This window comes from Coturnix japonica, chromosome 3 (genome assembly GCF_054131305.1).
Source record: "Coturnix japonica strain WE chromosome 3, WE-NBRP24, whole genome shotgun sequence".
Classification (NCBI taxonomy): Eukaryota; Metazoa; Chordata; class Aves; order Galliformes; family Phasianidae; genus Coturnix; species Coturnix japonica.
The window spans coordinates 62,696,208-62,709,448 of record NC_140665.1 but is presented as its reverse complement, the minus strand read 5'-3'; the positions used below and the strand labels follow the sequence as shown (position 1 = coordinate 62,709,448).

At 39.0% G+C, this 13,241-nt stretch overlaps 1 protein-coding gene across 5 annotated transcripts; it reads right to left on the bottom strand.

Annotated features, from left to right (window-relative positions):
• TUBE1 (tubulin epsilon 1) lies at positions 1 to 13,241 on the bottom strand. 5 transcript variants are annotated; one of them, XM_085541815.1, is made up of 12 exons: positions 13,201 to 13,241; positions 13,054 to 13,127; positions 11,760 to 11,812; positions 8,284 to 8,371; positions 7,633 to 7,748; positions 6,444 to 6,565; positions 4,934 to 5,121; positions 3,997 to 4,172; positions 3,337 to 3,477; positions 2,655 to 2,795; positions 1,698 to 1,872; positions 1 to 1,208 (listed from the first exon to the last, which is right to left on the bottom strand). In XM_085541815.1, the coding sequence occupies exons 1-12, from the start codon at positions 13,223 to 13,225 to the stop codon at positions 1,050 to 1,052; spliced, it is 1,458 nt and encodes a 485-aa protein (XP_085397941.1). In that variant the 5' UTR covers positions 13,226 to 13,241; the 3' UTR covers positions 1 to 1,049. The 5 variants fall into 5 exon arrangements, with proteins under 5 accessions (XP_085397941.1, XP_085397942.1, XP_085397943.1 ...); XM_085541816.1 differs by having other exon boundaries at positions 8,284 to 8,341; XM_085541817.1 differs by lacking the exon at positions 8,284 to 8,371.

The window sequence follows — 13,241 nt, the reverse complement described above, 5'->3', positions numbered from 1 at the left end:
TGTTATTACAAGGTTTTATTGACTATTTCTGGACTCATGCAATGAGAATTGTGCCTACTTATAAACCCACTCAACCTCTGCTAGAAGGATTTCAAGCTCTAGATCACTGCATTGGCCCACTCTGATTTTTAACAGTTCACCAGCCTTTGTGTTCTAAGATGGTCAAGGTTGGAAAGTAAACATGAAATAGCAGTACGTTCTGCAAAAGTTCTTAATATGATGTAATATAACAATCTACTTACCTTGGTAATTATAAATATTAAAACATCTATTTTACTTGCATTTTTTAAACGCAGAAACTTTATTTGCCAGCCTTTACTGTGTGTTTTTCACTCAGAGGTATTCTGTATCATCTCATTATCAAGTGCAATTCACCATTTATAAACATGAATCAATAAATATAATGTTAATTAATACTCCAAATATGAAACTTCAAAGAAAATGCATTTTGGTAAATTTCCCGAAACCTTAGTACCAGGTCAGAATACTCTAGTATAGCTGGGTGTAACAATGAAGTGAAAACATTTTCAATTATCAACATAGCTTAGAGCATTCCAAAATGACTGTTCACCTGCAAAGTTTAAGAAACAAGTTCCATTAGAGGATTGCTTTCATCTTTGAAGAGTACGGCAGCTTTTCTTCTCTTCATTGCTGCTTTTTAAAACAACTAAAGGAAAAAAACCAAGCAATAGCAATTCTTCTTTGAATCAAGGCTTGCTTTTAGTTCACTGTAAGCTCAGAGTCTGGGAAAAGCTCTCTCTTTTGGCTGCTACAACTTCTCTTTCTTCTCTTTGCAGTGTATGGTATGTCAATTTACTCTACAGTTTGGAAGAGTGTTACTGATATTTGCCATAATTAGGTGCTTTCAGATCTTTCCTGCAGGCTGGGCTTGTCACTTTACGTGACACTTCTCATAGAGCTGAGGAAGCAGTTGTCCCAGTCTCACTTGCGAATGACGATAGGCAGCACTCTGCCATTCATTTGGGTTAACGGAAGCAGTTGGATGCTTGGGGATTTTTGGTTTTTTTTTGTTTTATCACAGTTGTTCTTTACACAGCTATCTTCAGTCTTGATGGGTCTGTCCTAAGCCCACCTTTTGTGGCATCCAGTTCGTTATACTCTTCTATTAGGTTGGACAAGGACGATATGGCTTCAGAAAAACAACCTTGCTCCATCCCGTCTACTTGCAGATAATGGTGAAGATGAGCCTATGAGAATAATGAGTTCAGCGTTATTCCCTTTACTGGCATATGACATAATCAGTTTGTTTCACAAAGTATTATTTGACCTGCACTGAGGAACCATATAAAGTAGATTTGAAGGCATGCGATGAGGACCCTTGCTTACATAATTAACAACTTCAGTATCAATTTGTACAATTGCAGTTGGTATTACTGATTTCTTGCACATTAATCTTTTCATATTCTGTCTTTGGTACACCTAAACAAACTGGTAGGCACATCTGTTGGATACTGGTTCATGGCTGAAGAAGTAAATATATCACACAGTAGGTAGGGGTTAATAAGGGATTCACTCTTTTTAAGCAGCAGCTGTTAGAATGATTCCCTGATAGATATAACAGTTAAAAATCTTGGAACATTACGTTTAAGCAGACCTGTGATTCTAAATTTGTTTCCCTGTAATCCAAGATGCTATGATTTGTAGTTGTGGATGACGTACTTACAACACAGCCATACCTTTTTCTTGTAGAGCTTCATGAATCTGTCCTTGAGTTCCATGAAAGTTGGTTTCACACAGGTGTTGTTTGCTAAAGCTAAAAGGGAATGGGAATGGCCCACAGGAGGAACTGAACACAAACTAGTTTTCCAGCCCTCCTGATTCCACGAGACAAAGTGCAGGGAAGGCTTCAACCTGTGATACGAAAGTGTACAGTTACCTCTATATAGAGAGCAGAAATTCAGACTTTCCTTTGCTAACAAACAGTCTGAAAAGGTTAATTTTGAAGCTTTCATACCTAAGCCAGTCAGAATTAGTATTTTGAATAAGGCATTTTAGATCTCAGACTGAAACATCACGTATTTAAAATTTACACAGTAGGCACCAATTTCATTTTGTTAATTTAATATGTCACGGTTTGAAAAGTAAAGTTACAAGCACATATGTCTATAAAAGCAACTGCAAACACTCACATTTATGAGAGAGGTAAGTTAGTAACTGTGTGGAGATGAGTCTACCTGATACAGGTAAAATTATTTTGATGCTCAGAACTGTCCCTGATGCACCCATCTGCCTGTAATCTCCATTCCATACTCAGTTCCACCTTTCCTGTTGCAACTATGTAGATCACAATAGCCTCAAAGGGTATAAACTAAGTGTGAACATAAGCAGAGAATCTATTCCTCCAAAATCCCACAGTAGCAGGAGCCCTCTGGAAGGCCAACCTTCACTTTTTTTACATTATTAAGAGTGGGAGGAGGAAAACAGGCACATCTAGTCAGCTCCCTTTATTTGGGAATCAAAGAATGCCGTGACTTACTCTAACTTGTTAAGAAAGCTATTTACATTTTCTTCCTTTTTTCAATTAAGAAAAATGTTAGACAGACTTGGTACTGAAATTCCTCATTTGAAAAACTGGACAACTGAAAAATATTTAGATGAAAAATAACACCATTACTTTGTGTGCTGTTACAAACCTTTCAATGTTTCTGCGAAGGTCTGAGACCTGCACGTTCCCTCGAACAAGAAGTGCACAAGCAAGGTAGAGGCTATGCTTTGGATCTGATCGAATTAATTGATGATCTCTACTAAAAGCATCTGAAAACATTTGATCCAACCTAGGTGAAGAAAAAAAACAGTTATCTGCTCTATTAATGCAGGATGCAAAAGTTCAAAATACCCACCCTTCAGGGTTTAAAACTTCATGAAATCATATCATCATCATAGTATCATAGTCTCGTGCAGGTTGGAAGGGACCTTAAAGATCATTGAGTCCAACCCCCTGGGATTCAAGTGGCTACAGAAATAAAGGTACGTTTTATCTTGGACCATGTAGGACAGCAAAAAGATTCAAACCAATCAAAATAACTTAATTGTGTGGGTACTGTTCAATATCTAGAAATATGATGTTCCCAGCAGAACTGTTTCCCAGCAGACATAGTAGAAACGCAGTTTAAGTTTGCTGGCTCAACCATTAAAGGGAAAAGGGACAAAAATGTGTGCTCCAAATGAATAGGATGAATTTTCAAGCATGGCAGCCCGTTAGGACTTCTATCCTTAGTTTTGCTATAGAATCTTATTTTACTTTAATGGAAACTACAGAAGAATCAGAAATTAAGCTTCATCTGTAAAGTCTCCACAATAAAATTTTCTTCTTACCTTCTAGGAGGTATATTAACATCAGCCAGTGTATACAGAGGAGTCAGGCTTGAAACCAAGTAATGAAGTCGAGGAAATGGAACCAAATTCATACTGATTTCATTAAGATCCATGTTGAGGGAACCTTCAAACCTAGCAGAGCTGAAAAGTTAACAGATGTTACAAAATAGTTATAAACTAAGGAAGTTACTTTTATAACATCAACATTCATTAAATATATATTTCAACAGTTCCCTGCAATAAAACAGTAAAACAATAGTGTCCAAGAGATTTTTTACCTATAATTACATATAAATATAACTAAGCTTCCACATAATTCCTTACAGTAATAGACAGTTTAGGAACAACTGTCAAATGGTATTTATAAAATAACATCATTGGCCTACAAATTCTAACTTCCCTGGGCACTATTAAACACTAATGGAAGACAACCTTCAGACCAGAAACCTTTTCCCACTTCAGTTCTAAGACAGCTACAGCAACACCATTGCAATATGAATACTTTCAAACACTTCCAAGTTTTCATCACTGTAAGAACTAGTCCTTAAAATGATTAATATCAAATCGAAAACAATACTGGGCAGATGCAGGCACACATATTTGCAGCACACACTGCCTCTAGCAATACTACTTTTACAGAGGAGTTATCTGTGACTTTACCTTGTCAGGTTCAGCAGCAAGTTGGCTACGATATTGTTCATTGCATCAAACGGCTTCTCCTGTACAGTTTTTGCAGCGCCTGCACTTGATGTTACCAAGCTGTTTGGCTTCACAGTTGACCCCAGCTTCCCAGAATTGACAATCTGATGAATTTTATTAACTATATCAAACAAAGACTTTGAAAGGAGAAAGAACACACACACACACAAAAAAAAAAACAGAAAGCATGCAAGTCTCATCCACAGAACATTCAAATTCCATACCCCAGTTTTTCCATTTCAGTTAATCTTAAAGAAAAAAACTAAGATATGGTAACGACAATTCAAACATTACAACTTTAATACACATACGTTCAACTTCTGACCAATTCCAACTGGCTGAAATAAACCTGAACATCCGTTCCTTCCTTGTCACAAATGTACATAGCTTGACTCAGAAATCTGACTTTTGATTAATTATTCAAAATCTTCATCCTCTAAGAAGTATATTTAAACACACATAATTCCTAAGAAAGCAAAAACATTCTCTAAATCTATTTTATTTTCTTTTGCTTCTGTCTGTGCACTCAGGTATACTTATGATAAAGAGTAAAGCCAAGTCTGTTTGAATTTGACATCATGAGTTGCTTATTTCCCTTGTAGCACAAGGGTCACAAACTGACACTAAAACACCGCAAGACTTGACCTCAGTAAACAGGAGTATCTCACTTTTTTACCTTGAAATCAGACACAAAAAGAAAAATCACTCCAGACTACTTTGCAGGTGGAAACAAGGTATAGAGCATCTTTTAAGTGATTTCACTTCAAAAGTCTGCAGGTTACTTAGGCGCTCAGTTATGATTTCTTAAAAAGAAGCTTTTTAAGACTTGGTACTCAGTGCACAGAGATGTGCAATCTAATAAGAAAGAAATGGACAGAAATAGTACGTCATTCCTTACTTCATTCTCTATTGGTAGCACACAGTCTGCATGTTCATTAAGCTCCTTCATAGCCAGAACACTGTTATATGGAGAAGTAATAACATCATCTTCACCGGAGGGATAAACAGAAGTAACAAATCTATACACTTCTGGGAATTCATCCTCAAGCAAATTTAGCACAAAAGTTCCAAGACCGGATCCTGTCCCTAAAAATAAGGAGGAAGGAAGAAGGAATGAAAAAAGGTAAATAAGTAAAAATAAAAATCCTCTATTAAAAGTCTCATATGTTGAAAACACACTATTTTTCAATGTTATGTATGTTCCAGCATTTTGAAGACAGCAGGGGCTATTTGGATGAAAGAAAAAAAAAACCTTTTCCCAAGACAAATAGATAAATGAATGATACTTAACTAGACAGAATGAAGTGAATAGTCATAGAATCATAGAATCACAAGGTTGGAAGGGACCTACGAGATCATCAAGTCCAACCTTCCTCCTTTACCATACCTAAAGAAAACCACTAAACCATATCTCCTAGCTCCCTATCCAGACGCTTCATGAACACTGCCAGGGATGGCAACTCCACCACCTCTTAAACAATTATAGTCTTAAACATTTATGCAAGAGTCCTAATATGTAACCAGACTTTCTCTGACCTTTCCTGGCATTTTAATGTCTTTAATTTCAACCTTGAAATAAAACATTTGTTTAAAAATATTGAATCAAGCCAAATTATTTACATCTACATTATTTTGAGGATTTTTTATAAAGCTTTTTCATTCACCAGTTAAAACATAATAGCCCCTTTTCCTCATTAGCATTAAGCACATAGCATTACGTTCAAATTTTCTATAATGGAAACTCCCTCTCAAATTAAGCAAATGACCTCAAAAATGGCCCTTGATAAAACTCTTGCATCATGCTTAGAGCTACTTTCAGTGTCTTTTTCCAGATCATAACTGTTTATAATACCTGTTACTTTCATGTTTCTGGGAGAGGACTGCTCAATGGCAATACAGAAAAGATCTCTCTTACCTGAAGGATTCTCCCTTCATATTTATTAACAAAGTAGTTACAGTGAATGCAAAAAGAACTGTGTAGAAGGAAATGTAAAAATCTAAATTGGAAAGGAAGCTCAGCAACATCAGATGTCTACAAAGCCTGTCTGAAAACACCTCCCCACTATTAAAAACTTGATCGCAGCAATGATGTCACTGTTCTGAGGCAACTGGCTTTTCTGATCATTATTATTCAGCTTCTTGTATTTTCATTTATCTTGATTCACCCACTGCCTTTCCTTGTCTTTAAGATTTAAGCTGTACTTCAGTTCTAGGTAGCACTTACTTAAGTAAAAGTTCATAATTAGGGCTCCTCAGATACAAGTCCACTTAATGAGACTGTGTTATTTCATTCTGCATTCTTCATGATGTAGATCATTACAGCAACCTTTTTTTCCCCAAGATTTAGGTTTTCATTTTTATCTACCTGTGGCAGATGCAACCATACTAACAAAGAAAAATATACTTACCACCTCCCATAGAATGAATTATAAAAAAACACTGGAGACAGTCACAATGTTCTGCAGTTTTCCTCAGCTTTTCCACAATGTTTTCCCGGTACTGACAGCCATACACCTTGTAACCTACAGCCCTGAAGATAAGAAAAGGACTTTAAAAAAAACCCCAAACACTCCAACAACCAATCTTCCAGTTTTCATTTTATTTAGCCCCTTCTCTTTGATGTTTTGTATAGTATTGCTTAATAATTCAGAGTCCAGAGCTGGATGTAACCCACAACTTTTTAGCTGCAAAACTGTGACTACATCACAGAAACATGGGATATGTGGTTTTAAATTTGAGAATGCAAGTATCACTCAATTCACAGCTTTTGTGCCTGCATTATAATTTTACATGAGTAAGGAAATAGATACCCATGCTGAATGATCAAATTCTAACTGCGAACTGAAAGTTACATCAGTTAACAATGAGGACATCCTTGTACAACCATTCTGATCTTTATCTGAGTTCTGTGTGAGTCATTTGCTATCAATGACAAAGAAACCAAACAGATCATTCTCAGCACACTCACCTGCTATTAGGTGGTGAGGCTGTTCCCAATATATCTTCAGTATATTTGCTAATCATTTGATTCTCAGCCTGAACTGGACTGAATATTATCAGAGATACATTAACATCTCAGTGAAAATGTGAAATTTATTATGTTAATGTTTTTTATTTTTTCTTCTGAATTTTACTTTTTGATAATGTAATTTATCTGAGCTATGCCAGCACCCACCACACTTTGAAATCTACAATATAGTGTATATCATTTCCATGCTGAGCACACAGTCCCAAACTAGATTATGGCTCTGACAGAGAAATGGAAGCAGCTGAATGCCAAAGAAACAAAAATATAAAGCATGGTTTTTTTGTAAAAAATAATCAAAAAGAAGAAGCAGAAAAGAAAAAAAAAGAAAAAGAAAAAGAAAAAGAAGTAGAAAAAGAAAAAGGAAAAAGAAAGCAGACAAAATGATTTATCAGCAGAATTATCTTTCTGTAAAATGGTTTTCAAAGCCCTCCTCCAGGCAACAGTGACTCCAAAGTTCACTGGTAATGTGCTGCAGCTCCCCAGGTGCAGCAGAATGAACCAGAATGCTAATGTTATCATTTTCCTTTTCAAATGCTATCCAATTATAGTTGCTCTGAGGAGGATCTCACCAGTTGTTTCCTGAGCCAGAAACATCTGTGATAAGCTGCTTACTATCAAACACATCTCTCAATGGTCCCTGCAGAATCTCATTCACCACACCCTCCTCCATGTCAATCAACAGTGCCTGTGAAAAAGGAAAGCATTGAAATTCGGTCAGTAAGCAAACTGCTCTTTGAAATCATCACAAAAAAAGGAAGAACATCTGCAATAGTAAAGGTACGTTGTTATTATTGTGCTTCAGAGAGTTGTTGCTAACCAACTTGTAAAGTTCACCTTGACGGCTTTGTTAGCTAATGAACAAATAGCACACAAGTTCAGATACTGCAACTGCTGGCATTTTAGAAACACTCTTCCCAAATACTCAGGAGCAAAGGAATTAAAATAGGTGCATTTCAGGTTTTGTTCCTTCTTAATCACTTTTAAGGAGTTAAAAAAACCCACATCCCTTATTATTATTTTTTAAATACTTGGTACTGTCTGCAATTGTTTTATTAAAATTGTACTTTAAAAAACAAGCAAAACTCCCCAAAACCATAAAGTTACTATTAGAAATTTTGCTACTCAAAGCACTTGAAAACATATGGAGTATTAGGAAAATCCCTATGCAATCAGACATAAATAAGCGGTGTAAAAAGAACAGCCTTCACAAATTGCCTTACTCGTGCTTTTAAAGAACAGATTTTTCCTTTGTAAATATCCGGACCATCACCAGCACTTCTGAAAAACAACAACATTCCAGGTTTAGAACTGTAATAGAAAATAAGGCAATAGATATTGGAATATAATTTCTGCCTTAATTTTTATTGTTCAGAGTATTGTTACAATGTAAACAAACATACCCTGCTACAACATGCATCATATTTTCCCCAAAGAATGCAGCTACAGAATACAATCTCAACGAGAAATGTCCTAAGCAGTACTTCAGAAGGATAAAAAAGGTAAGCATGGAGAGTTTCTTCTCCCACACAGCCTCTGCTCTAACTCTACAAGCACTGCCAAAATCAAAAGCAACATCCCTTTTCCTAGCATGTGGTATATTACATCACATAGTGGAACACACTGCACCAAGTAACAATGGGGGAAGCACAGCACTGTTGTACAGCTCCAGGCTTGAAAGCAGTATCACACTGTGTCTGACTTATTTTGTCACTAAGGTTTACTAACTCAGAAGTCATGCTGTGCTGACACAGCTTTATCAGCCTTTTTTCCAGGACTGGTTGTACTGAATCATCCAGAGGGCTGTGCATTGCATAAAACCATACTTCTTCCCATACTTCTTCATACTTCTTTAGGTAGGATGTTAGGGGGAAGTTCTTTACTAGGAGAGTGGTTAGGCCCTGGAACAGGCTGCCCAGGGAGGTTGTGGATGCCCCGTCCTTGGAGGTGTTCAAGGCCAGGTTGGACGGGGCCCTGGGCAACCTGATCTAGTAAATGTGTATGTCTGGTGGCCCTGCCAGGCAGGGGGGTTGGAACTACATGATCCTTGAGGTCCCTTCCAACCCGGGTCATTCTGTGATTCTGTGATTCCCATAATGAATGCTGGTGCTTTGCACTCAGAGGATACATCTATTCTGGTCTAACTGTATTCAAGACTGTTTAAAAAATAAAGGAAAAAGAAAAGAAAAAGGACACTGGAAGATGGCTCAATCTACCTAGTTTAGGGGCAAATCAACCTTAAGTTTAAGCAAAGAAAAGTACATCTTTTACTATTCTACATTCAATAGGCCCACAGCAGCCTACAGGACTCACACTTGTTACTCCAGCCTATGCAAGCCCTGTACAAGTCCAGAGTCAGAGTAAGTTCTATTTCTCTTCAGGGACTAATACAACCTGGAAAGAAAATAAACAATAACAAAACAAAAAGAACGCATCTTTATCTCTCTCTTACTGGTCTTCATGGTCATTCATGACCTCCTGTACTTTCAATCACTTGCATTCATCTGCTGACAAAAATCCCTGTACTCCTTACAGTCTCCCTGGATTATCTAAGACATGCTTTTCTGCATATAAAGCCATGCATTTTTTTATTGAGCCCATCCTATAACTACCAGTTCTTGCTGACTGAATAAAATATGCACAAACTTTGAAGTAAGACATCACCTTCTATATTTAATAATGTTTGGGTACCTAAATTTACCACAGGAACACTCAAACGTGACAAGTGTGTTATACAATTAGCCCATCAGCACACTTCATTATCTCAGTACAAAAAAGACAGGGATCTCTTGGAAAGAGTCCAGCGGAGGGCCACAAAGATGGTGAAGGGCCTGGAGCATCTCCCCTGTGAGGAGAGACTTAGGGAACTGGGTCTGTTTAGCCTTGAGAAAAGAAGGCTGAAAGGGGACTTGATCCAGGTTTATAATTACCTGAGGTGTGGGAGCAATAGTGATGAGGCTGGTCTCTTTTCAGTAGTGCGTGGGGACAGGACTAGGGGTAACGGGATGAAAGTACAGCATGGGAAGTTCTGCACGAATGTGCACAAGAACTTCTTTATGGTGAGGGTGACGGAGCACTGGAACAGGCTGCCCAGGGAGGTGGTGGAGTCTCCTTCTCTGGAGATATTTAAGACCCGCCTGGACGCCTTCCTGTGTGACATGGTGTAGGGAGCCTGCTTTGGCAGGGGGGTTGGACTCGATGATCTCTAGAGGTCCCTTCCAACCCCTACAATTCTGTGATTCTGTGATTCATGTGTTCACTACATACCTGGGTAATTATTTTGTATGATCTAAGATGTTTCTAATAGCTATTGTTACACGGCCATCCTATACAGCCATTCTTTTTGCCATTGCTAACATGAATACAGAAGGCTTTCAGGCGTTCTCTTTCCTGAATGCTCTGGCATCTGGTTTCTAGAAAATTAATAGCTCTACTGTAGAAAGTACGTGTTCTTACAGCACATGAGGAGGTGGCTGGTACAAGTGGAAGGCAGAACTTTCTGTCTTCAAACAGGTCTATGTGGGGCACTTGTAAGAGAGATCATCACGTTGATGAACTCTTGCAGACTGAACCAAGCAACTTTTAAACTCAAAAACCAGACCCCTTGACAACATATGCCAATAGCCTCAGCTGCCAGCAGTGATTTATATTCCCTGATGAGAAAGTAAAAGGAAGGACAAAAGAATTTGTAATATAGTAACCGAAGTGTGAAAATAAGTGATTTCAGACAGCAATTAAGGGCCAATTCTAGCAAAGATGAAAATACATTTTTTACTTGAAAACTAACTAAATAGAACCTACTTTCCATGCTGCAGTTCACTGGCAACCAAAGCATCAACCTACCGCAATCGGCAGCAGAGTTAAGTCTGGATGCTCAGATCCCTCATTATTTTAGTACTAGTGTAAAATCCTCTGTCACAAATCAGAGAACTTCCATAAAACTTCCAATCCTATGCCATTTAATAAGTATCAGTAAAAAAGATAAAGTCTGTCTAGATCTGCCAGTGTTTTTATAGACTTTCCTTACAAGATAACCCACCTAGATTCATTGCTCAGAAAAGTGGTACAGTTTAGCACAGAACTGAGATAAAACACTATTTCAATGCCATTTTAGTTAAAATCGCATGCTGTGCTTTTGCTGTGTGATGGAAGGAAACAAACACTGGTCAAATGCTTTTTATCTAATTGGAACATAACAATAATACCTAGGTGTCCAATTGTTCCATTCTTTTCAGCAAACTGGAAGTTTTTGTAACTGGGTAGGCAGGTAATGACGAAATGCTCCTATGGTATGAACAGGCCAACTTAAATAAATCACAGCCACTGCTCTGTGCAGCAAATTACAGATAAAAGGCAGATAAAACAGACTTAAAAATGGACAAGACCTTTTCTGACCACCTTATACATAATTCCATTTACAAGCCTTCAGTGAATGTTGCTAGCTTAATATTCAGGGAGCTTGCAGTCTGATCCTGACTGGCAATGGTAAAAACTATCAGGTCTTGACTATCCATTTTTCCCTATGTGAGGGAAAATGTGATTTAACTGCTGCAGTAGATATAATGAAAAAGAAACAATCTTCTACTGCAATGTATGTCTGATGTGAAAAAAGGAGTTTTAATTTAGGTTAAGAGGAGATGCTAGAGTTGTTAATTTGCTGTGTTAAACCCACACAGAGTTTCCAGATAAGAAGACTTACCTTGTATCTACATTCCTAAAGAAACTGCTCAGTGCTTCGTCATAAATTCCTTTCTGGAAATAAACAATTTGAGATGATACATCAGAAGTATTCTTTTTTCACAGGACAGCTTAGGTTACAGTGGACTGGAGGTCACTGGTCAAACTTCCCACTCTCCAAACTGGGAGAACATCTGTGTCCAAACTCTATAGCTCCATCCAGCATTAAAAGGAAAATTTCATAGAACCCCAAAGTACCCTGAGTTGGAAGAGACACTCAGAGACCACACAGTCCAAATCCTGGCTCCACACAAGACCACCCAAAATTCAAATCCTACATTCAAGAGTGTCATCCAGACACTTCTTGAACTCTGGTAAGCTTGGTGCCATGGCTACTGCCCTGTAGTCTGTGCCAGTGCTGGGCCGCTCTCTGGTGAAGAACCTTTTCCTGATATCCAACCTGAACCATCCCTGCTGCAGCTTTGTTGAATTTCATTGAAGTCAGTTGATATTAAAACCTCCCAGGCGGATGTAACCAACATTTATATATATATACATTACATAGAGTTTGGAAGACCTCTGAAACACCTTAACTAAGAGACTCCTAATACACACAGAACTCCACCTGTTGCCTTTTTACAGCTACTTCAGCAAAAGGCATTGAGGACCGCTCACTCACTATCACCCCTGTTAAATGAAGGTATCTGTTAGGAGCTGGTATCTCTGTAATCATGCCAAGAAGGATGTGCTTTCATTGAAAGCACTTAGCATAATCCTGTGCCCTCTTTACAGCATAGTGACTCTGACAGCACCACATGCACAAGCATGGGGCAGGAAAGGTGGGCTGATCATAGAATGGCCTGTGTTGAAAAGGACCACAATGATCATCCAGTTTCAACCCCTGCTATGTGCAGGGTGGCCAACCACCAGACCAGGCTGCCAGAGCCTGGCCTTGAATGCCTGCAGGGATGGGGCATCCACAACCTCCCTGGGCAACCTGTGACAGTGCATCACCACTATCTGTGCGAAAAATTTCCTCCTAAAAGGCTTCAGCACGGCTTTGTTTGCTGTACTGCCATGGCACCAGGTGATGAGTTAACGGCCCTGTGTTACCCAACCCTGGTAATGAAGGCCTGCAGGGACTCAGCCCGCACTCCTCCGGACGGAAAGCATCGAGAAAGCTGATCAGACTGGAGCAGGTAACAACGTGCGGACACTTGTGTTAGCACTGGAGCGGCGTTACCCGGGATACACAAGCACAGAGCTCCGCACACAGGTTGGGGCCGCTCCCCTCAGCCACCCCCGGGCAGCGTTACCTTGTTGACAGCCGCATGCTCCCGCAACGCCAGGTCCCAGAAGCGGCAGCCCACCTGATTCCCGCACTGACCCACTGCAAAGAGGAGCGACAGAGCTCAGGCAGGGCCGGGGGCAGCGGGAAGGCCCCACAACACACAGCCCCTTACCCTGCACCACCACCGACTGCGTCATGACCGCTTTCCAATTC